Source organism: Haliaeetus albicilla, chromosome 11 (assembly GCF_947461875.1).
Source record: "Haliaeetus albicilla chromosome 11, bHalAlb1.1, whole genome shotgun sequence".
Taxonomy (NCBI): domain Eukaryota; kingdom Metazoa; phylum Chordata; class Aves; order Accipitriformes; family Accipitridae; genus Haliaeetus; species Haliaeetus albicilla.
The window spans coordinates 19,821,590-19,846,728 of record NC_091493.1 but is presented as its reverse complement, the minus strand read 5'-3'; the positions used below and the strand labels follow the sequence as shown (position 1 = coordinate 19,846,728).

At 47.1% G+C, this 25,139-nt stretch overlaps 1 protein-coding gene across 6 annotated transcripts in view; it reads right to left on the bottom strand.

The window, feature by feature from the left end:
• Positions 1-3,893: 3,893 nt before the first annotated feature.
• SEC31B (SEC31 homolog B, COPII coat complex component) overlaps positions 3,894-25,139 on the bottom strand; it is a 36,116-nt gene continuing 14,870 nt past the window's right edge. For 2 of the 6 annotated variants that reach the window (XM_069796504.1, XM_069796503.1), the window contains 18 exons: positions 24,706-24,858; positions 23,728-23,958; positions 22,251-22,325; positions 21,561-21,644; positions 20,505-20,613; positions 19,932-20,110; positions 19,135-19,261; positions 17,842-17,987; positions 16,400-16,573; positions 15,555-15,743; positions 14,652-14,865; positions 13,929-14,255; positions 12,814-12,852; positions 9,834-9,889; positions 8,438-8,584; positions 7,902-8,018; positions 6,442-6,513; positions 3,894-5,702 (listed from right to left, as the gene is read on the bottom strand). In XM_069796504.1, coding sequence (XP_069652605.1) covers positions 5,523-5,702; positions 6,442-6,513; positions 7,902-8,018; positions 8,438-8,584; positions 9,834-9,889; positions 12,814-12,852; positions 13,929-14,255; positions 14,652-14,865; positions 15,555-15,743; positions 16,400-16,573; positions 17,842-17,987; positions 19,135-19,261; positions 19,932-20,110; positions 20,505-20,613; positions 21,561-21,644; positions 22,251-22,325; positions 23,728-23,958; positions 24,706-24,858 — 2,619 coding nt within the window. In that variant the 3' untranslated portion in view covers positions 3,894-5,522. Of the gene's footprint in view, positions 5,703-6,441; positions 6,514-7,901; positions 8,019-8,437; positions 8,587-9,833; positions 9,890-12,813; positions 12,853-13,928; positions 14,256-14,651; positions 14,866-15,554; positions 15,744-16,399; positions 16,574-17,841; positions 17,988-19,134; positions 19,262-19,931; positions 20,111-20,504; positions 20,614-21,560; positions 21,645-22,250; positions 22,326-23,727; positions 23,959-24,705; positions 24,859-25,139 lie in introns of those variants that run through there. The other 4 variants (XM_069796505.1, XM_069796506.1, XM_069796507.1 and 1 more) reach the window with 4 other exon arrangements.

Here is a 25,139-nt window from a genome sequence, read left to right as displayed (position 1 = left end):
TTTTTCCTCTACCGCTTATTGTATATATTCTATAGGCTAAGCAAGCAGCAGGAAGATTTGGTTGATGCATCTCTGTTCCCTTGCCAGGGTTGGGGTAGGGAGGGAAGAAGCTGTCAGCTGCAGGACCTGGGGAAGCTCACTGCACCATCACAGTGATCTCCCCCAGGCTGTGAGGTTATCGTCTGCTTTGCTGTTTGAAGTGTCCTTTAGCAACATGAGAAGCCCGTAGAGCTGTGTTACTGGTCATTAGACCTGTCTTGTAGCCAATATTTGTAAACCAATAGCCAATGCAATAAATCAGTAGCTAAGTGCTTGCAAAAGGCTGTTGTGTCTGAGTAGTTGGGTATTTTTTTTCATCCAATTGTGTGTGTGGATGTATGTAGTTACAGTTCTGGAGACTAAAACCCAGCCACTTACTTACCCATCTGTCAAGCATAAGAAGAGCTGACCAGTTCCCTCCACGCAGCACAACCTTGGCCCCTACCAGGAGGGGAAAGGGCCTGCTCTCTCCTTGGGCTTGCTTAACAATGCATCCAACTGCAGTGCAGCTGCCAGGTAGAAAGGGGGTGGCAGAGGGGCAGACAGGGGCCCAGTTGCCCACTTCAGAGATGACACATTAAAGACACTCAGCAGCTTGTATGTGTCTTTTAGTTTTCAGATAGTCCCTCAACTCTAGGACTACTTTGTTGGGGGTGGAGATGTGGACCTAGGGCAAGCTGGGGTCTCACCAGAGCAAGAGCATTCATGTCAAGCAGGAATCTGGCCCTTCAGAAATTGCAAGAAACAATCTTGACCTATTCTCAGGGAAATCCGAAATACTTCCACTTCACACGCAAACCACCAGCTGTTTGCGCAAAGGTTCTTATTAATACAGTGACCCTGCCCACGGTCTCCCTTGCACCTCTGTCAGCAGTTCCTCAATCTTCCTGCGATGGGAATGCATCCTTGGGCAGGAAAGCAAAGAGGTGGTGAGAGCCTCTCACCCAGCAGGAAAAGCTCCAGCACAGGCTGGCTTGAGGACCACTGCAAAGCAGAGAGGACAGCTTCTACCCCCTTGTCCCTCTGTCCCCCCACCATTCCATGGCCAGCTGGAAATGCAAGAAAAGGAGAAGATGTGGAAGCTGTTTCCCCATTTCCTCCCCTTCCTCAGTGCATGGCAGGCTGTGCTACCCCGTCCCTCCCTGCTGACATTATTGCCCCATGCAGTTGTCCCATGAAGGCCGTGGCAGAGCCCAGGATGTGCCCGCTGGGCACAGTGACATGCGGGGAACATTACAAGCGTGAGCCCCACCACCACACGCTTCTTTCTCTGGGAGAAAATGGCGACACCGCAGCTGCAAAATGTGCTGACCTCAGCAGCGGGTCGGGCCCGGAGGGGTCCCCCCGCCCCGGTGCAAGGAGCCCTTAGTGGCAAAGGCCCTGCTGCCATTGTGCGGCAGGATTGGATGCTTCCATGTATTCATTTCGGTTTAATGAAGGCGCATTCCTCAGAGGAGAAATATTTACATTCAGCTTCCCAGGTGGTCACCTTCGCCCAGATGACACACAAACAGGCAGCCCCCCGCTCCCTTTTCCAATCCAAACCTCTTTAGAGGGCTCAGGGAGGAGGGGAGCAAGGGGAGGGGGGCTGCTGGGGGAGCAGAATAGAGAAGGGAACAAAATGCTAATAAATCAGCCAGCCAGCCCTTTTCCCCTCCCCTCTGTGGAGTCAATGGAAAGTGTCATTTCACATGCTAATCCCCCTCCGCTCTCTTCACAACACCTTTTCCGAAAAGTGTTTGGGAAAAGTCCTTGTGGCCCGTTTACAGCTCCCTGCCGCTTCGGATTCCTTCTTGTCTAAGGCCGTGGCCCCGTGTGGGTCTCTCCCTCCAGCAGGGCTCCTTACAAAAAAAATCTCAACAAAGACTTTGGAGTTCATCAGCCTCCCACTGAAATTCACAGCTGCTGAACAAACTAATCCCCTCTCTTGGCCTTTCTTCCTTTCAATGGGTTCTTGGCTTCAAAGACACTTTGGGAAAGGACTTTGTGGGGACTCACACTGCTCCCTCAATAGAAGTTAGTGCAAGCATTATCTGCAGAGCAAGTGGCTTTACAAACAAATACTGCCTAACAATCTCTGCCCCTCCAGCTCCCCCAAACACACACAAGCCTAGCCTGCAGACATGATGTTATCTGCAACAGGATTAGAGCTCTGTTCTCTGTGCCCAGAGATCCTTTCCTACTGCCCCCTCAATTCTTTGTCAACCCAAAGGCCTTCTTGCCCAACAGAAAATGTTTTCTCTGTCAAGAGGCGCAGGGATGCTGTGGTAGCATGTGCCCACATGGGAGGAGGCACCGCCAAGGAGCCACTGTCCAGAGACCAGAAGCTGTTACTAGCCAGCACAGCTAGTGCTATAAATGGAGGAGCACTTTCCAGTGGGGATTGTGAGGGCATATACTGCACCAGGGCCCCAGCAACAGGGCTTCCACCACAAGCCTCTCAAAGACCCTCGAGTGGGTCACCTCGCTTCCCCCTGCCTGGTGTCCCTAACAAGAGTTTTAGGGACAGTGCTTGCTGGGATAAACCTGAAGCAAAACTGAGCAACAGCGGGACAAATGGGCAAGCAGGAAGGACTCGCAGCAAAGGCAGAATAAATAGCCAGTCTCTGTATGAGTCCATAGGTAGCGGGAGCTGTGCGTGCTGGAGGGAACTAAAGTCAAATGCATCTGAGAAATACATGGAAAAATCTGTACTTATTTCTCAGTGGTACAAGTGGCCTGAGTTAAAGAAAGAGAGGGGCTGGAATGCACAGGGTACTTACTGTAACTGGCAGAATCTAAGAAATACCAGGTTTGTTAAATGATCTCAGAAAGCTAGGACTTCCCTTATATACTCATTAAGCAAATGTACGCCTCCGGGGCTACCTGCTCACTTGTGCAGCATCAAAAGGGGTCATAACACAAGTGCTGCCTTTGAAAATCAGCTTGCATCTTCCTGATGGGGGACAGCTGGGAGGCCAAGCCAGTTGCTAACTGCTCCCAGACCAGGCTGCAGAAGCTCTGCAAGACTCCCTTACACTTGGTGTTTGCTTCTGCCAGCAGCAGAACTAACAAAGGCCGGTTTTCCCTGAATGTGTGTCCTGTGTCCATAACACCCTAGAGCTCTCATAAACCCTGGTACCTTCCCAGCAATGGCCCTTCAAAACTTCCCCATCCAATCTTTCTCAACCTTTACTTCCCCCTCAAGTCCTCCAACCACAAGCCAGGTAATACAGTCTTGCACATTTCAGTCTCATGTGTGCTGACTGGCTGGCCTGTACATATATACTAGCTAGCGAGCTGACAGCAAAAAGAAAACCAAAGTTTGAGATTACATCAGTTTTTTTGCAGAAGCTAGTTTGATTCCCCCCAACTTTATTTCAGTACCGATGTTTCACTTCAGCCTTCTTACCTCCTTAAAGGCTTACATGAAGTCAGCCAACAGATTCAGAAGTTACTAACTAATGGTAAGAACTGACAATTCAATGCTGTAAATCTGATTTCCACACAGGTCAGATCCTCATCCTAGTTTAAGTGGCATGGCTTCAGTGGTGTAACAATGATTTCCAACAGGAGAGGATCTCATCAAAGGCTCTCTGTTTACTTACTGACTGAACAGTCACAACTGAGGCGGGTGGTCTGAAGATCAGTTCTCTGACCCTGCAGCCTTAGGGAGTGGACAAGGCCTAAGGTCTCACCACACCAGGACAGCTGCTGCCCACACCAGCAGAGCCCAGAATCTGGTTTTCCCCACATCATTCTGAATTGCTCCCCTCACCGAAGCTGAGAACTCAGCTCTCAGTAGGTGGCCCTGCAGACTGAGGGAAGTCCCCTGTAGCCAGAGGTGACAAGCCTATGAAAAAAAGCTAGCAGCATCACAAAACACAGCTTTTATTTCACTGTTCTGTAATCAGTCAGTGCATCAAACCGCAGCAATAGAAACAACACAGCAGCAACAAGGAGGCACTTTGACCTGGAAAGGAGAGAATGAGACATGTCCTCTGCCTCCCTTCTCTGGTTCTCCTCCCTCCTAAGTCTTACGGTAGAGCAAGTCACTGTGTAAGTCACTGAACCACAGGCCCACAATGGCACTATCACTCAAGCAGCAAGCAGAAGAAGCAGGGGCTGGCTGCAGCCAAATGTTGGGAAGAAGCCTTGCTCCCAGCTAGGGCCCAATGATTACGCTGCCTGGTTAGCATGAAAAAGGGTGAGAGAGGAAGGCAAGGAGGGAGGAAGAGTGGGACACACACACACACACACAGATATGCCTTAAAATCTTGTCTGTCTTGCCACACTTCTTCCCCAGGACAGATACGCTTCATTCATCTATTTTACCGCAGAGGAAATGCCACAGTGATGAAAAGCTTCAGCACAGCCATATCCTCGAGACCTGACAGCATCACCTCCTGCAGCATATTCCTACCACCATAGTGCCAAGGGGCCTTTGAGAATCACCTTCGCACATATCTGTTACTGTAGGCAGAATGAATGCACCACACTTGGAGCAATCAGCTGTCTCCCCCTGCTCAAGTCTGGGCTGGTCAGAGTAGCTCAAGAGGATTCTTTATGGGACCTGAACAATCCCTGCTGTTCTTAAACTGTCTGAAAAACCCAATGTAGGAAGCCTTTAGGTAACAGCAGTGGGCAAAAGGCCAACTTGCTAACACAAAGGAAGTGAAAAAGGCCAGAAGCCAGAGAAGGTGGCTTTTAGCCCAAAACAAGGATGCGACCAGCTCTGGGGAAGAGCACGCAGAGCAGTACAACCTGCTAGCATTCCTGAATGGGAGAGTCCCAGGAGCTAGAAAGGGGAATCAGCCCTGGGCCTGAAACATAAAGGGCTCAAGCCTGCAGCTTATGGGGGAAAAGATATAAAGGAGGGGGGATAGAGGGTAAAAAGGAGACTCAACTACGAAAAGAGAGGGCTGGGCGAAGAGATAGAGAAACAAAGCTAGCCCGGAGCAGGCTGGTAGTTAGCCCTAGTTGTAGCAGGATATGGGTACAGAGGGGTGAGAGGGTGAGTCAAGGATGAGAGTGAAAAGAAAGAAAGAACCAGAGGAGAGATCCTCACTGCAGCCCAATACAGCAGGGACACCCCAGCTTAGGTCCCAAGGGAGCCCAGCTATCACTCAAGCAATTTACACTGAAAAAAAAAAAAAAGCAAAGTCAGCCTGGGAAGGAAGGAGTTTCCCCTTTGTGCTGGGGATACAGGGAAGAGGGAGGATCTCCGTGCAACCTGGACAGCCTGAAATTGACATCTCTGGGCTGGGAAGCAGCCTCAGACTAGTTAAGAAAGAAGAGAGAGAAAGAACAGTCTCCAGGAGTCCCAGGCACCAGTGGGCTGTCTGGAGAGTGGATGGGGCCAGGCGTGCTGGCCCAGCACAGTTCCAGGCACTGGCACAGATTTATTTCTCCAGAGTCGGAAGGAGAGTCCACAACCTGCAGCACATCAACAGGTGAGGGAGTCCATCAGCTCTCAGTGTACACTGTTCCAGCTGCTCCACATTTTACACATTCAGCTTGCCAGCAATGGTCATGAGGACTTTCAGGATGGGCATGAAACCAGACACCTCACTGAAACTGCTGCTGCTCACCACTTGGGTGTGAACCAAGAGACCCTGTTGGTAGTTCCTAGCCTCAATGCAGCGGGCAATTTCATGAAGACCCATGAGGATGGCTGGAGAGAGCTGTGGGGAGGGAGCAGAAATGAGTCAGCATGCTCAGCACTGTAACACAGGCCCCCCTTCCTTCACACCCTTCCCTCCTGTTCCCCACCTCATCCTCACCAAACAGCACCTACGCAGTCAAGCACTGGCAGGAAGGATAGCCTGCTTTCTCCCTTGGTTTCCCAGCCTACAACAAACATTAATCTAATACCCAGGCTGGGTTACAGTGAATGCAGGTACTAAGTAATGATATTTCAGCATTAATTGAATATCTGATTTATCTGAGGAGGTCAAAGGTCCATCTAGCACAGAATCCTGTCTCTATTCAGGCCTCATATAGACACACAGGGAAAGGGTGTATGTTAAAAGGATTCTTCCCTTGATAGCTATCCCTCCAGCAACTGGCATCAGTAGCTTCAGAGTTTTCTAAGCCAGAGGTTATACTAGGTTCACACTCTACAACTACCCCCAGTTGCCCCTTCCCATCTAGAATGTGTCTATATGCCAGTATACTTTCTGGGGATAAAAGCACCCTGCAAATACCTCCCCAGTTTTTCCTTACACTATGTCTTGGCCAAGATTAAGGAAGAAGAGATAAGGCTGACTGGATTCAAGGTGCGTGGTAAGGTTTGGCACTCCCCTAGCTTTCTCAAGATGATATGTGCTCGTAACACCAGGACAGACACCAAGGCCCTCAACCCAGCGCAAAGGTAGGATCAGGAACCCGGGTGGACACCAGGGAACGGTGGCATCTACTTACTGCCTGCTCGCGGAGCTTCTCATACAAACACTCCAGCCGCTGCAATGCATCCTCCAGCTTCCTTCGGGTTTTCTGAAGCGAAACAGGTATTGCCAGCTCTGCCAAAGCTTCAAAGCCACCTCTCCCAGAACCAAGTTGTTCTCGCTCAGTCCCTTCCCTCTTCTGTTATTCCCACAGCACCTTACAATTCAGCTGCATCTCAGCCTCAGCCAGCCACAGACTGTGATACAAGCCAGCCATGCCCTCACTGTGCACATATACATGCACGCATTCTCTCCCCAAGACAGGAAGCTGAATTTGCCCTTTTTCCCATCTCCCAGCCTAGGCATTCCTCCCTTCTGCCAGTGCTTGCAGACCACAGGACAGAGTGACTACTTCCAAAGCTTGGGAAACATCCACTAGTTGATCCATGGGGCGTTCAGACAGTGTCACCCTGGCTGACCTAAGCAACAGCTTCTTCCTGGTCTCCTTGAGGAAGAGGGAATGTCCTTCCCACTCTAGGTAACCACTAAGGAAAGGGCCTGAGTACTGAAGCTCTGGTGGGACTAACCCCATTAACCCCACCTTGGATAATCCACTCACAGGTAAGTTATACCATGGATAGAAATGTCTGGCTCTGGGCAACACTGGGACAGGCCTGGCATCCTTAGGAGCTCAGGTGCATTGCATTGCTGTACCAACCCAGCTATTCAACCTCCATATAAGCCAAGTGCTTAAGCCCAAACCAACAGGCCTTTCTGTCCACAGAGGGAACCTTTGGGTTATCTCCCAGAAATTGCTACACTGCACTCTCAGAAAGCACAGAGCAAATATGCCAAAGCTGCTGCTACACACAAAGCAGCTTGGAGTCAGTGCTCATCCCAACACCCACTAAGCAGAGGTATTCTGGAAGGCTTCATGGTTCCCCCAAGTTCTGGGAAGACTTAGCAACTTAACACAATGCTGCAAAGACTGCTTTTCTGCTTCCAGACAGTCTGACCTGATACATTCATGCAATGTGATGTGTATGCCAACAGCCTTCCAGGAACCAGGGTGGAGAAATTACAGTGACTCGGACACAAAGATTGCCTGGCTTTCTCTTCCAGCCAGGGTATCTCAGCCTTTCCCTCTAAGCTCTGAGGATAGCTGGTAATCCTAGCTCTGCAGGAACTATCTACAGATCAAGCCAGTGAAAAAGCAAGCTGAATTAGCTGGGTCATTTCTTCTACTTTCCTCAGAGAGAAGAGCCAGAAGGACAGAACCATTGCTCCAGAGAGGCAATGAAAAGCAGTGGATAAATGCTAGAGAATGCATCTCAGTTCCCAAGAGATGGACAAGCCTACAGCCTAAAGGAAGGAGGCAGATGGAGATTAACTTGGTTATAGGGACAAGACTCTTCCTCTCTTTTCCCAACCAAAAGAAGGAAGCACCAGTCAAACACGAGGGCAAAAGCACCAAATATCAGAGAAGGGAGGACTTACTGGATCAGTGGCGACAGCAGAGCAGCGTTGCACCAACCCTTCAAATGTGACCTTCAGAGCCTGGTGCTCAGGGGGCACCTCCTTCCTCTCAACCCTCTCCACAGGTAGCTGGTGATACTGACAGAGAGAGAAGCAGCTGAATGAATGCAACAGGACCATGAAAGGCTGGAGCAGGTAGATTCCCCTCCTGTAACTATGAACAGAAAGAATTTCATCCCTTCGCAAACCCAGAGAATACCTGGAAGCACAGAGTTAGATTATCATCTTCAGACTGTGGTATTGCTTCAGGCCTCTGTGGATTCCCAACTCCCAGCAGGCTGACAGCCTGCCTGGCCTCCCTCCCTCTCTCCCAGCCATACCCAGGTGTCATTTTCCACCCTGGCAGTTCCTCTAACACTCAGGCAGAGATGTCTTATAAGGGCTAGGGAGCAACATAAGCCCTGCAGCTGCCAAGTAATAAGAATGTCAAAAGCCAAGTTGTTTTTCTACTTGACAAGGAGCTGGTGGCTGGGGAACACCCCACTTTTCCTGGGTACCTGCAGGCTGCCTTCCTTGGGTGCTCCTGGGGGTGACTGGCCAGATTCTTGCAACCTGGACATCTGAGGATGGATCCTTTGGGGCTCAGCGGGCAGGCTCATTACTGGAGCTGTGATGGGGGCTGGAGGAGTAAATTTCTCAGGCAACTGTCAGCAAAAAGAGAGAAAAGGAAAAAAAAAATTAAAAATCAAGAAAACCAAGTCCAAGGAAAAAAGGTTGGTTATACTCTCTGCAGTCAAATGCAACTTCCTTTCTAACTTGCAGAGAGCCCAGTTCTCAAGATGATGTGTAAGACATCCCTCCCTGTTCTTTCAGCCCCCTGACTCAGAGCGTGGGGCCCTTCCTCTTGCATCCTAGATGAACAGTCAAAGCTACAGCAAGAAAACTCCTCTGGAATTGTTCAATCAAACAGATCCGTTGCCCCTGAAAGCACTGGTCCTCAGAAAGCCGCCTTGGCTCTGCGACGGCACGAGTCCTGAATGTAGAGATTAGCAGCAGTAAAATGTCCAACAGAGCAAGTGTTGGGGAAAATCCCACGACATGGGGGGAGAACCCTCCCGTAAACACTTCATCGTGCCCCTGCTAAGCCAGAGAGTCAGGATAGATTCGCTCTGACAGGGCTAGATCAAAAGGAGATGGCTTTAACAAGAGGCTAATCCTGTTGTAGTGAGCACAGCCTGAAGCAGGTTCCCAGCTATGCTGCCAGAAAAAGGGCGAGAAGTCTGTTCCAAGCTAAAGAGGAGTGGGGGGTGGGAATGGTGCCAAAGAAGCTTCTTGTCACACCTGCCAGCAGGCAGCAGTAATAGAAACGGGGTACCAAGAGCATTTGTTGCAAAAGAGCTCAGCTCACAGGTCCTCCAGTGCAATCACTACAAGGCAGAGAGCAGCAGGGCCAACATGGCAAGCAGCTCACAGCTACACCTATCCCAACTTCTTTCAGCAGAAGTGCCTTATCAGTTGGTATCAGCACCTGAGGGAAAATCACTGTGGGTCTCACTGTGCTGAGGGGAAATGCTGCCCCCAACTGTCAGGTGTAAAGTGAGTGTGATCTCCCCAGCCACTATCAAAAAAAAGCATGCGGGCAAGGGGACTAGATTAAATCCATATTTCTAGCACCAAGTGACTGTAGTCAGCCTGGGAGGTACTGACAGAGGATGCAGCATCACAGAACCGTGTTACAAAACAGCCACGCTGGACAACGGCATGTGAGTTTGGATGGCAAAGGGTCAAGATGATTTAGACTCCACTCCTAGCTATGCATGTAATGTAGAAGTAGACAGACCAGCATGGAATGAGACCTGCTGAGTGTGACAGGGAGCATTTATAGGAATGTATCTATTGCACAGAGCTCCCTGGCTAAAAGACAACCAACACATATTGCAGCTGAAAGCTTACCTTTTTTTTTTGAAGGCCTCCTCTTACAGCAGAGGCATCAGTCCAAGATTCCTGAGCTGCCAGGAAAGAGAACAAGACACAAATGTCAGACTTGAGAAGGAGGCCACAGCAACAATTCGCGGTTGCTTGCATGGTTTGGAACTTCCCTCAGCAAAAGGGCCCATGGCTCCAATTCCCCCATCATTGCACCTACAGACCATTTCAGCTGAGGAATTTCAGGCCCAACTCACATACCCAAGAACTGCTCTTGCTTCCCTTTCTCTTAATTACATTCTTAGCAATGGAGTATGTGCACAGGCTTCATGAGGTGATGATGTCTGATCAGATTGAATCTACTGGCACACACCCACTCCCACACAGAAAGCTTTTTTGCAACTACCTGAAGCTTTCTGCATTCTGCATAGGCTGCAGAAGTCAGCCTCAGCATCAGGCCTGAACCTTGTTCGGGACCTGCGTGTGTGTGCATGTCAGGGTTCACGGAGTTCCTGGGGTTCCCCAAACAGAGACTCTAGCACTGTGGTATGACGAGGGATATGTTATGGGTGAGGGAGGGTTTCTCACCAACACTCGCAAGAGTGCCTCACGGTGGCAGTATGCAGAAATGCAGGTTGTTGTGATAAAGTGGGGAAAAGTCAGGGGTATGTTGAAATTTTCCCCTTCCAAAATCACGTTCAGAACCAAAGCTTAGCAAAATTTGCTGGCTTCCCAACTAGAAGGGAACAGACTTAACTAGTAAACACCTTGGGAGCAGAGGGGTGTCTCAGCAGACGCTTCTGTGGTACCTAGCCTCTAACCTCACTCCAGGCAATTAAAAATCCATCAGACAACATAACATTAAAAGACTTGTGACCACACTTAATTCTGCGAAGGTCAAATTCCAACTACCTTTTCTGCTGCTGTCCTGTAAGGGTACTTGCATCTCTAGACAAAACCCTGGTGCTTCTTTTGTCACCCCAGTATTAACAACCTCAAGCCCATGAGACAGGAATAATCTGTAAGTGGCATAATTCTAAGAAGCAATATCAGAATTGCTGGAGCTCAGTGCCACACTTAATGAGCCACTGATCCTGAACTGAGCTTTAAAAATCACAGGGGAAAGATGCAAAAGGTGCTTCATTATTTTAATTACCTTTATTATTAAAATTCTGGCAGCCTCTTTTTGCCCTCCCTTTTCCCATCATTTCAAGACTCGCTCTCTGATGAGTTTGGATCAGTAGTTTAATTAAGTTGGCACTTATTTCTAGCTTAGGGATTCTGTGCCCTAGAACTCTGCTGGCCCCCACCCAGCCTGTGGCCTAGCAGTCCCTGGCACTATTCCAAGCCAGTGGTACTTTGAATCCTCACAGGAAACAGCTATTTAAATTATAATCTTTAAGCCAGGCACTTAATCATAAGACATGAGACAACAGGACTCTGCTGCATTTTGCTGGAATGAAACTCTGACTATCTTGCCTATGCTACTTGTAAAAGAGGATTTCTCACCAACCCTGAAAGGAGTGCCCCATGGCAGCAGTATCCAGCAATGCTTGTCCTAGAAAAAACAAGGCTGCCACAGGGTGGAGTCAGGGATAATCCCAGCCAGAAAGATCAGCCAACATGTTGCTGTCCTTCACCCTGTCACTGACACTCCCCAGGGGCGTGGGATTTCTACAAGTGGAGATGTCTCTTCACTGCACTACTGAGAATGTGTTCATGAGCTGTTCAGATCATGTTCAGGAATTTCCAAAGCAAGCAAGTTTGGCCAGTCAGGTTGAGTGATCTTACAGTCCCTTTCCAGGCTAAAGAAAAGTACCCATCAAAACCAGAACAATAATAGCAGGCAAGAAAGCACTCTCAAGGAAGCCAGTTTGCACTGCTGATCTGGGTGCCATATGCTGCCATTAAAACTGGGGGTAAATGCCGCCAGGAGAAGGGAACTTCCCAGCAGTGAATTCCCACAGGGCATCTTCAGACTGAGGAAGTCCTTGAAATCCTTGCCATGGAATCATCTTTCCTTTAACAGGGAAACACTGGGGTCTTTTGTTTCTCTGCTGAAAGGACAACTCCCTTTCTAGACTCCCACTCCATACAGCAAGGTTTGCTTGGTGGTGTAAGTGGCTACCGAGTACTCAGATTTCCTAAATAAAGCTGGGGCTCCCTAGATAATCTTTTGTGCTTGGCAGATGGTCTTTGGTGCAAGCAGCAGTCATTGTGCAGAGACAGTCCACTAAAGATATTGAGGCTTACCCCACTGACAACGTAGACTCAAGATACCTACTCTCTATCATCAATGAATCCCAAGTAGAGAAATCAGTACAAAGCATCAGTCAGAAAACCTCTCCGGTCCAAATTCTCCCCAGCAGGTGGACTGAGATTCAAAGCCAAACCTTGCACTGTAACTAAAGCTGAAAGGGCTTTCCAGTTCCCCTTGGAACAGAGCCCCCAAATTTTGCTTGGGAAGCTCTACTCCACCACTGCTCATGCTGGGACCCACCTTTTCCAAATGACCTGGAGAAAGCACAAGCACAAGTAAAGCCATGCATCAGGCTGGGAGTGTAACAGGGAGAAAACAAGAGATGAGTTACAACCACTGGCCTGTTCCTTGCCTAGAGAACCAAGAAAGGAAAAGGGGCTGCTTCCCTGTCCTGCTGGCCCAGCAGCTGCCTGAAGGGACACAGAGACTGAGAATGCTCTAATTCCTCCAGGACTGGAGGAAAGTAGAGAAGGAAGAAGCTGGAGCCCCTGCTTTCTGTACCCTAACTCATCAGTAGGAGCACAGTGCTTTCATTTCACTTCCAACATACCCAGCTGTCACTTACTAGTTCTCAGGACAAGTATGTCCACTACCCCAGCTGTATAGCTCCCCAGGCGTGCAAGGAAACAACAAATAGCAATGAGCATGCACACATGCACACACAGTAAAACGTGCACACATCCCACTTTTCACTAGAAACAGCAACATTGCCTCCCCGGCAGGTCTGGAGGCTTCTCTGGGTACTACCTGCATGATCCATGTGGGGATCTAGCCAAGGGAAGAAACCTGAAAATCAAGGCAGGGTGGTAAAGTCATCATCACCAACAGCTTTTACTCAGTGAGTAATGTCCCTGGACTACTATCCCTGATACCTTTTCAGAAGGAATTCATCCAGCCTTAGCTAAGAGCCTTTGTGTGCAGTCCCCACAGGCTTCACACAGTGGGATTTGCTATCCTTGGTTAAACACAGCTCAACAAAGGATTCCAGGTGGAGGCAAACCTCAAAGCCTCAGTTCCTTCACTCTCAGACTACGCATGGCTTGGAGAAGCATCTGCTCAAAAATCTAAGGATTGTCAGCCTTGTTGTTAGGGTTCTCCACAGCCTGGCTAAACCTGTCTCTGAGACAGCAACGAATTAACAAGCACCAGATGTGGTGATGTTGTGGGAAATAGAAAGAGGGAATGCCCATCCACTGGGAACTAGGTCCAACAACACTCTCTTTTTATTCATCATGCTAGCAAGGACTTCACAGTACTTGCAGGCTGGGCTGGATTCTAACTACAGAACCAAAGGGGAAAGGCTCCAGGTCTGGAGCACTGCACAGGGGAATCCAGAAGTGATTCCCAGGCAAGCACTTTATGGCAACAGGAAAAAAAATGGGAAGAACTAGAGCACAGCAGAGGAATTTTATCCTGAAGCTAAGCAAGGGGTATCTCATGGACACAGAAGCAGCACCCTGCTCTCCCAGCATTTCAAATGCACTTCTTGTGTAAGTTACATAAGCAGGGGTGAGGTCAGCAAGCCTTCCACCAGGCATTCCCCAGGAACCACCATCCTTTCAGTCAGAGCAGATGCCTCTGCAGTGGATGGCTACTCAGGATACACTGGGGACCTGAAGAGACAGCATCTTGTAACCTCAACCTGGGGGACAGAGCAGCTGAACAGGCTGAATGAAGCTGTTGTCATTGCTGTGTTTTACCACCACAGTAAGACTCAGCACAGTGTGCCTGTAAGGTTAGCCTCAGCACCACATCCAGCCTCTATGGTGACAGACCAGACCTCAGAAGGTCCACGTCCATTATGTACTGAAAAGCCCATCCAGGAGCGTTCCGGATACACAAGTCACACAAGCAGTACTTACCTGTGGGAGGAGGAGGAACGCTGGCTGCTGGCAGAGGCTTAGTAGATGGAGCTCCAGGACCTCCCTGAGGGTAACCCATGTTCATGGGGCAGTTGAAAGGTGCTGAAGAGAAACCTAGAGGAGACTGGCTTGCCACAGGGAGAGGACAAGCTGCAGGAAGCTGAGATGATGGGACTGAGGCTGGAGTGAACAGGGTGGGTCCGGGTGGTGGAACACCAGGAGATGTCATGGGCATGGACTGTCCTGGCAGAGAAGGCTGGCTGGGGAAGGGAGCAGGACCGACAGGTCTGACTCCCACTGGTCCGAATGGCTGAGACTGTGACACAGCTACAAATGAGAAAGAAAGTGTATCGGCATCGCTTGTTTCATGTGCAAACTATGCCTGATGCTCTCCTTCATGCTAGTAAGTCTGCCCTTCTCCAAGCCATACCCTAGAATAGCCATGCCAGGCATATCCCCCATAACCCAGGCTACATCAGTCAAAGTCTGCCACAAACTTAGCTGTGGCTTCTCCACCCCTATATATGCTTAATATCAGTGGATGTGCAGCAACAGATGCTAGAATTAGATGTGTCAGAAGCACTGAGAGGCCTCTCAGACAAGCTAACTTGTTCTTTGCAAGTACAATAGGCCTGTGAGGAAGAAGGTAGAGCAGCCATCCACGTTGAAGACTTTAGTCTAAGAAAACCTGGAGAATGAACATGGCTATCAGACAATGCTTACCTGGCCCTGAAACTGTTGCTGGAACCAAGCCCAAGTTGTACTGTGGGTATGGTGGCCCTCTGGAATAGACACTTGTTTGTGGACCTGTGCTGGCCTGGGGAGGGGCAATGTGGTGAGGTGTCATAGACATCGCTGGCACTGGCTGAGGTGTGAAGAGGGAAGGCACTGAAGGCTGAGAAGGTGCTGAAGGGGCAAATGATGACTGATAGTTGGGCTGCAATTAAAAAACAAAGAACTTGCAAATGGCCAACACAGTCATGTGCATACACACACAAGCAGATGCACTTTCTATCCCTGTCACTTTTCAGGCAAGAGAAGATGATGCTGCTGTCAGTGCCCTGGATGGGTTGGATCAAAGGCGTTTCCCACCACATAACTTGCTCTACGAGCTGGGCACCACACTCTTCAGAGTATTCTCTGGCTCTCAAGGATTAGTCCTCAGGAGCCATTTCCCATACAGTGACTTCCTTGAAGCACAACCAGAGAAAATAATGAAAGAACAATAATGAAGTAATAGAGGCTGCAAGCAAAACTTCCTGAACAGTTTTCTTGTGCAAGAACTGAGATTAAGCCATACTACACTAATTTTACTGAGATATGAGGGCGAGATGGGCATAGGAGAGTGAACCACAGCCCCCTTTTCCCTCAGTATGTGAGATCTCAGTGGATCACTACACTTGTAAGTCTCCTCCAGTGACTGCATGTGGGACAGGGCTTTGTGAAAAGATGCCAGACAGCCTACTTTTGGATTATCACAGAGCTTGTGTTTACTCCAGTGAAAGACATCACTGATGAGTTCTTCAATGCCTGCCATCTGTGTCATCTCATATTACTTCATATGCCTTAACCCAGTAAGCCTTCCTCCCTCTCCCCAAGCCATGAACACCTGAGTTTAAAGCCTACCTTCTCCGGATGTCTAGGACCTGTTTTGTGGACTGCTCCTTCAGGGCCAGAACCACCCTTGGCTGCTGGAGATGTGTGTTTAATGACACCTACATTGACACGAGTGTAGGGAAAAGGGGGTGGCTGCTCATCACCCACATTCCCTCCTTGAGCATGGAAAAGCCGGTCTCGGAGCTGTTCAATCAGGAGCTGAAATAAACTATGCTTTAGGAGAAGTGCCTTGAGACCCTCAGATGGAAGGTGCTGGGGAGGCATTCAGAGCAGACCCTGACCCACAGCACTGAGCATCAACCTGTAAAATTAACCATTTCCCCAATAGTCACCAGGAAAACAAACCAAAACCAACTGTAAGCAACAATCTGGGACATCACCTGCCATATTCCCAGGCAGATGAACTCTCACTGATTCTTCCCCCAATCTTTCAACTTTTCCCTCCCCAACCCCTACTCACATTTGGGCACTAGACAGATTTGTTTCAAACTACAAGGTGACCTCCTCATTCCCTTTCTCTACCAGCTAGTTTCAGGAATACCTGCAGCTTGCCCGGAGAGCTGCTTCCCAGCATTGTTCTCCAGGAATCATTTTACAGTTCTATAGCTCCCTTCCTTTTTCCTGAATCAAAGGAACTACAAAGAAAAAGCAAATAAAGACAAAAGCTGTGTCCTAGGGAAAAAAAAAACCCAACAAAACCAAACAACCCAAAACCACACCTCTACTCTCAAGCCACCATAATTAAGGTGAAACCTTAAGTCCTGATGCATGTCAAAACCTAAGCTCTCTCTTGTATAAAGTACCATTTTTCCCCATATACTACTCTTTCCCACAAGAACTTGTTTCTCACTCACCTCTTTAGAGCTGCTGGGTAGGTAATTCATTGCGGCTGCCAAGCATCCTTGTGATGCCAGGAGACTGGCATATTGGGTGATTCGTTCTGCCAAGACAGGGCCTGGTGCTTGTCCTGCTGTGCCTCGGAGCATCTCAATGGACCTGCTCAGCACCATCACCTTCTCTATCAGATCCTGAATAAGTCAGGGGGAGGGAAGAAATAAACCACTCAGTCTGACTTGCTTTACCAGTCCATCTCATGCCGAGACAATGCCAGATGGCTTTCCCCACTTTCAACCGACATTGGGTCCAATGTGAACAGAAGTTACTCCACTCTGCACCAGATACTACCACTGATTACCATTTCCTCAGGTGCACTTTGTGGAGAAAAACAGGAACCAGGAAGCAAACCCTGACACTGCTACTTTTATGGTAAGGGAAAACAGAAAATCAGAAGCCACAAGGACATTCCAATCAGCTATAATCTTTTTACTAGGAAGTTACTACTGTAACTCTAGGAGTTACAAGCTATCAGCTTGGAAGAAGAAGAAGATTTAAAACCATACCAGGAGAAATTCACTAGGAAAAACTACTACTGCTGACAAACAGACCAGAAGGTTTTTAATTATTCAAAGTTCCTTCAACTCCTAGAAATCAAAGTAATGTTTATATCTGTGGAATGATATATGCATAGTTGGCTGATAACTGGGAGGAGGCCAGTTTCAAACATAATCAGGAATGCTGAAGATGCCTTTTTGTTGCTGTTATTCACTAGTGGGGTTGCAAAACCAGGGAACTCTGTAGCAGAGGGCATTATCTGCAGATATCCAAGTGGAAGACTTATCTAGTTCATTCTGGCAACTGATGGACACAATAGGGGTTAGTGACTTAGCCAGGACTGGTTTAAGAGTAACAGGTAGGTAACAACACTGACTTAGAAGCCCCGATTCATCTACAAGGTGTGACTTCCCATACATCATCATTCTACTTGTGGTGGGAATAATAGAGTCTAGACTATTTTATTTTGCTAGAGGCTGTTCCGAAGGTACAGCCAGATAACTGGAGCATTACAGTTAGACATAATAAGCACAGCAGCAAATGTACTCGCAGGCAACTATCAGTAAGAAAACAGGTACAGTCTAAACTTCTCTGACTAAAAGGAAGCTCAGACATGATGTCAGTATACAAAGAACAGGTGGGTAGGCCATAACTCTTGTCCACGGCTGGATTTATGTGCAATGTAATCAGTACTCTCTAAACACACAAACCCTTAATGTTTAAGAGTGCATCTCCTTTAGATGTAAGCCCATAATCCAGGCTAGAAGGAGATACCTTGGTGACTACGAACACGTCTCCATTGTGTGCTGGAAGCCAGATACTCCGTTTGATGACATAATGCAGACAGATCAGGGCTACCAGACTGTCCTAAAGAGGAGTCAAACCAACATTATAGCACCTGTACCTGCAGGGCAAGGGCTGATGAAGTCTCATGGTTTTTTACCCAGCATTCCACCAACCTCTCCACATTGCCTGATGAGATATAGCAGAGGCAGGCATCACTGGACAGGGCTGCATCTCCCTCTGACTCTAGGCGGGCACCCAGCATATCTAGAGAGGAAAAAATACAGCCAACATTTAACACACACTCTTTTTCAAGAGCTCATTAACCCCAATGCTCATCTCTTAGCAATCCTACTGTGGCTTGTCATGAAAAGATATTGACAGCTTTGGATCTACACCTAATTCTTGAATAACACAGAGAAATTGACATCATTAAGGAATCCCAAAGCCAGCTTGGTTGAAAAAAGAAGTAATTTTTTTATAATCTGCCTATTTTCATATGTCTGCCCAGACATATAAAAGAAAGAAAAACCCTTAAAAATGACAGATGAATTCAGTGAAAAAGCCAATTTTTTTTTTTTTTTTTTTCCAAAGAGGTGTGGGAATCTCCAGGTAACAGTAGTGTCCAGTACCAGAGACAGCTAGTAATCTGGTAGTTGTCAACATTTAGCAAATGCTAGGATATAAAGGTGAGCTGAAGCTATCTCACCACTACCATGTTCCACGCCTAGAATTTGGTCTGTAAAAGATGTCATGTTTTCTTGCATTTCAAGTTTATACAAGTAAGATGGTACAAGTGCTGGCATTTCTCCAACAGCACTTAGCTGTTCCTATCAGCCAGGAGCTAGTTCCCAGCTAAGCAACATGAGTAACTTCATCAGATTCAGTCACTAGACTGTCCCTGAACTCTGACTCTCAGAACAACCAGTTGCTGAGCATGTTGGACTATTAACAAGGCTGAGGAAACTACTGAAGCCATCAAACATTTATTAACCCTTGTTTCTCAGCTTAAAAGGGAGGGGAATATGCTGGAATGGTAAACCTCTTTCAGATGGAGTGAAGCCACCTGACCTTTTACTGTCAAGGAAATCCCTTTCTCCCCCCCAAAAATAGTAAATAAATAGTAAGTATCACCCTCTCAGTGTCTCAGTCTAGTGCCTATCCTGTTTTTTCCATGCTATTGGTAGAGGTGACAGGAAATATCAGCATATATAACTTTATACTATGACTCACAGCTACAGTGTGCATATATCATTCTCCTAACTCAACAGTCCACACTTACTTAATAAGTTCCAGCTAGCTGTAATAAGTAGGGAGTGCCTGCCTTCCTCAACAGTATCTACTTCTTTCTGAAAGCAGTCCATAGTTGCCCTCCCCTAAGGGAAATCACATCAAAACATAGTATGCTGCATACCACAGAGCTGGGTATAGTCCTCATGCTTTGAGTATGTTAACAAGATGGCCAGTGCCTCCTTCCAGCTCTGTAGATCGCAAGTGCAAACAATATCTTGCCAGTTCTGTTGCACAATGGAGGAAAGCAGCTGTAAGGGAAGCAGAAGGCCTGCCAGTCACTGAAGACAAAGATAAGCTGACTGCTTTAGCAAGTGCACCCACAGGGATAGCTCACTTTCAGGCACACTTCCCACTATGCAGCAACTACCTCACTGTACATTAAGGTCCACCAATCCCAGCACCCCAATGTTAACAGTAATTGGAACCCAATGCCTCTAAAGAAAGTAAAAGCGCCCAACAAAGCACTTAAGAGAATATGAAAACAGCCACACTAGGCAAGAGCAAAGATCTAATACATATCCTGTTTCAGAGCAGGTAGTATCAATGACTGGGAATATAGTATTAGGATATCCCAACCCCCATTACACTTCCTCATTTGTCAATTAATAAGCTAGGACCTTCCTAGCCAAGCTGTAAAGGGGCAGTATGCTCTACGGGTTACAAGCATGGGGAGCTAAGGCAGAAACCATTAGATTAAAAAAAAAAAAGGAACAGAGAACACAAACATTCTAGGTGGGCAACATGAAGTTGTCATAAAACTACCAGGAGATTACAGTAAATGTCTAGCCAAGAGGAGATGCACAGATTTTGCTGACATTCTACTTCCTGCCAAAGCATTTCCACATACATTCAGACAAACATCTGCCAAGATATCGCACACCTTCCCCTGCTCAGTAGGTACACAAAACTATCACTTACCAGGGAGAGTTTTGTCTTACACTTGGCAAAGTAGCGCTTCTGGGTCTCCTTCAGGAGGTTCTCCCCACCAGCTATAGCTAAGATGATGGCATCAGCAAAGCGCTCTGCCCGCATGCACAGCTCCACTGCACCCTCAAAATTCCCCAACAAAAGGGCTTGGCTGATGAGTCCATCCGTATCTACAGAGATGAGAAGCAGAGTTAACCCACAGGGACATCATCCAGATGCATTAATGATGCTCATTTTAAAGAGCAGGCAGTAAAAACCAATAAAGTATAGAAGCCCAGCTAAAAGAAGAGTTGGAAACCCAAATTAGGTTTAAAAAAAACCACACTGGCTTGACAGTAAGTCTTCCATCATCTAGAATATTCTTCTATACTCTTAATGGGTCTCTTATCTGCAAAGAGTATTTCCTGCACAATGCTGAGAGATGTTGCATGACACTGGAAGGGGTCATGTGTTTTAAAAGTACCCATCTGATGGAGTGGACCAGATTCTTCCTGGTAATTTTCTGGTTTTTTTCCTCCTCTCCCTTTTTCCTAAGGGGGCAGAAACACATTTCATGTAACCTACCTTCTGTGACAGGAATCTCCAATGTGCTCATATTCTGTGGGATGAGGTTGTCGAAAAAGGCTGAAGAGGAGGAAACAGCAGCTACATCATCACTGGAATTTATCAAAAGCTGTGCAAAGAGTGCAAGAGGTTAATTCATTGCACACACAGATCCTGCCCAAAACAGTTTAACGGCTTACTGAGTGGGATGGGGCTGCTCTCCATTTAGTTGAGCATGCTCATATAAATCTGATTTCAACTCGGAAACCCATCATGCCTCCTGTCACTGCTCTATCAAGCTGCACAGTTTCACTGGGGCAGCAATAAGAGCAGTGCTGCTATTGACAAAGCTTAGGAGTTTGACAGTATAAGACATGCAATGCCAACAGTATCACTGGCCAGCATTCACCAACTCAACTGCCAGCCCTTGAGCAAACTGAATTTTGGATGGAATAGGGACAACAAGTGATATCTGTAACTAACAGGTAAGATCACAGCCATGCTTGGTGCTGTATTGAAATGCAGGACACAATTGCTACCCCTAGAATATCTCAGCAAGCGTTTAAGGTTTGTGAAGAGGATTACCAATCTGAGGATAGCAGTTTTAGATACCTTAGAGGAGCAAAATTTACAGTGCACGGTGAACCAGGCCTTGGAAGGCACCTGAAGATGGACATCCCAAAATCATGTGAGAATACATTTCGAAGGGTAGAGGTGAAAAGGGAAGAAATGCAAAAGAAATACCACAGCAGAAGCTTCACAGAGGAAATCCAGAACAGTAGCATAAAGTTAAGCTGGGGTGAGGCTAATTCTATCACTGAAGAAATCAGCACTGGTGAAGCAAGCCTTCTTGCAGTGTTAATAGCCAGGAGTCCATCTTCATCGTTCGCTGATTTGTTTTAAAGCCAGAAGGGACTACTATGATCATTTGGTCTGACCCTGTGAGGGTCTGACAGGACTGTGAACTGCCCTCTGCGATGCCTGCATTGAGCCCAACAACTTGTAGTGGGAATTAAACCTTCCTGTTCATTCTGCCTTCCACTGCTCTCCCAGACTGGCAAGAGGTACAGGACATACCTGATCTGGCTGTGCAGCATTTGTCTCATCTGCCTCAGGAAGGGGCTGTTTATCTGAGATCCCATCACTCAAACATGAGGTGATCTAGAAAAGTAACAACATTCACAGTGAAGCCTCTATCAAAGTTAAACACCTGGGCAGCAAAGCCACCAAGTGACTGCCATGCCCCAGACACAATTCCCCCAGCTCTTTCACCTGTTTGAAAAGTTCCACCTCTCCCTATTCCTGGCTGGCTGCCTATCAGAGGTTATTTATCCTTTTCAGAGCATTGTCCATGCTGCTGCAAAAGTTTCCTCCCCTGCAGCTCCATCAGTGCTATGCCAGACTGTCTTCATCTGTCACCTTCTTCCTGGCTGATGAATCCCCTGAGATGCAGAGAGCTGGATGCTAGAAGCAGCTCTCAATTGCACTGTTGCTATACATTTCCCAGAGCACCAACAACTGGAAGCAAGATAACTGTGCTCAAGATGCCTTTGGTTTGATCCAGTACAGCTACAGTTACACCCTTAAAAGTGCCCACATTTGCTTTTTTAATGGGGGATATTTGAGGTGCCTCTCAGCTGAAATTTCATGCAGTTTGGTCTTTTGTGTGCTATGAGATCACTCACTCATTCCCAGTAGGGACCCTACAACTCTCCTGCAGCAGCTTTAGTCCTGTAAAGGTTTCTCTCTATTGGAAACACCTCTTACCTTTTTTTGCAGATTGTCTTTACTGTAGCCCAGCAGCTTGAGGAGTTTAGTCCTGGACTCCTGCTCCAGGTTCACCTGAGTCCCAAAGGATATTGAAAAAGACAAGAAAATATGTAAAATCCTAGACATCTACACACTGCCAACAGTTGGCTGCTTCTGGCAGCAGCAAAGTGTAGAGCTCAGTTTATAGATAAAGAACACAACTATGACAAGTCTACCTAATGACTACTGTGGGAAAAATCTATGGAATTTAAGTTATTATCACGATAAAAGGGTGAAATTCAAGTTTGTCACATAGTTACAATTGTGTATCAGGGCTATGATTGTATGCATACTTAGTGTACTTGGTTGTTAATTCCCTGGATGGTCTAGGAATTGCCAAGCTAATCTCTGCATAGAGACAATGGACTGATTTGAGTCCGGATGAAACTGAGACAAGGTGGTTGCCTGAACTCCTAGTCACAAAAATTAGTTAACTAATTGTTACAGAAGCTCCCTGGGTGGGGATTTCAGACAGTCCCACAGATTCCCACAGGCTGCATGCAGCCTAATTGAGAGGCACTATTTGTATGCTTTAATGCGTGATTAACATTCTGCAAGGAGAATCTGTCTGTCTCAGTAAGTCCCAGGCTGTTCCTACTACAGAAATGACTAAACTGTACATGGATAAGATACTTGTAAACAGTCAGTAGAAACTGTTCTTGCAGATGCAGAAATGGTCATGCAGAACAGTCTTTTGTACAGAAGCTTGGTTTGTAGTTTAAGACAATCAATAGTAAAAGATCTTGTATGTGCTGGAGCGGTCTCACAGGACCATGGGCCAGCTGGATTATAAAAATTTACTAGAATGACAGTTTGACAAGTCTCATCCAATGCAGCTGAAGACATTGTTGCAATGACCCTTGTAACAAAGACTACTGTCACCACCTAGACAACAACCCATCCCACACACAGTCTGCCTACGAGTGTCTGTAAAACACTACCAAGGCTAAGCCCTGCCCCTGCAGAAGGGTGGCCACTCCTCGTTACCAAACTCTTTCATATTACCAAATTGTCAATGAAACCATCATCATGTGTGGGGCTACAGTCACTCCTGATACCACCACACCTCTCCCTTATTACTGGGGAATCTCATTGCCCATTTGGACTTTGCCTTGAGAAATAGTAACAGTAGAGTGCCACAGGTAGCAGGCAGATACAGCTTGGCAGTGGGTTGAGATGAGAAAATCCTGTCCAGCACCTTGACAGGAAGCCCAAACAACTCCCCTTAAAAGACCGTTCCTACTGAAAAATAAGGCAACCTCTAAGACCTCATCTGCAAAAACTTTTCTTTAGACAAGTAACTAACTAGCCCATTCAGTTCTATTTTATATCTTAAAGAACAGGAATATAAACGGCTAGAGAGGACCATAATGAACACATTCCACCCCAGGACCGTAAAAGAACTGACCTCTCTGTTTCACCACAGCCATCCTACCTTCAAGAAGTTCCAAAGGTTCTCATCAAATGGCAACTTGGCTGTCTGGATCTTGCCCTGGCAGTAATCAAGGAGGTTCCCTGACTGCAAGGCCATCTGCAGTTCTCTAGATCGGAGCAGAAATTCAGTTTCAGTAGTGACTTGACTGATGAATACTTGGTGTGGGTATGTCTGCTGCATTTGCTGTCCAGGAGCTTTGGCAAGACCAAAGGAAATAAGTTTTCCTCCAAACTGAGAAAGACAGAGGGAGTCACAGTAAGCATTCTTATAAATGAAGGTAAAAGCAACGCAGCTCTTCATTCAGCACGGTGGACTCAAGCTCCAGCTGTGATCACAAGGAACCCGAACAGTTTAATGTGTATGGATGGTAAGGCCATTGAGGGAGTTCAGATCACAAGCCCTTCAGCTGAAGACTGATAACCATGGCACTTCTGTATGTGCTATCAGGCCTAACCAATTGCAAATGCCAGAGAGGCACAGAGGAAAAAGTACCATTTGGAACTGTTTGTTCTTTTCTGACATGGAAAGGCAGGCTGCAATGACAGAAACGATCATGTGAATGGCAGGCACTAGACAGACAGAGAACAAGTCAAGCCACAGGCTAAAAGAACAATTCAGCCTTTTGACTTAGTAGCAAAGAGGTGAAGAAAATTAAATACCTGGATAGGAAGGAGAAAGACAGAGGAAAATGGGAACGCATGTCACAGCCTACAAGGACAGCTTTTATGACTCTTCCTTAGCTTTGTTAACTCTTACTTATAACCTCCCATTCTCTGCTGCAGGACTCTTTCTTGTTGGAAATATATCTGAATGTTGAGCGAAAGAGCTTTCCTCCATGGGACACCATACTGCACCTTAAACAGGCATCAAAACAGCTAGCAGTGGGAAGATAAAAGGTTTCTCTAGCTAAAGAAAAGGATTGTGTCACAAGATGACACACCTGTTGCATTTTAAGCTAACAATGCTCCATTCACTTACTGCAAATGAAACCCCCACAGGTCTGCGAATCCACTTGGGTGGCTTTTTTAATGGTGGAATCAAGGTGGTCTGAGCTACTTGCTCTGGCACCTGCAGAGGAGGAAGGATCTGTCCTGTGCCAAAGGGATCCAGGTTGTTGAAGGATGAAGAGATCTAAAATCAGATGGAGAAAGGAGTAAGATATAATTCAATTCCTCTCTGTACAGACTAAGCACAAAAAACTATTGCTTAGTAATTAGTTACTTTCCTCGCTGATGAAGAAAAAGGCTATTACAGCACCTTTCCCTGGAATACCACCAAGCCTCTATGTGAAAGAAGTGGTATTTCCAAACAGTTCCAGAAATTATTTCTCAAGAAAGCTTCACCTTGAGAGATTTTCAAGTAATTTTTCCTTAGCAAGATGCAAATTCCCTAACATACACTGCCTGGCCTAG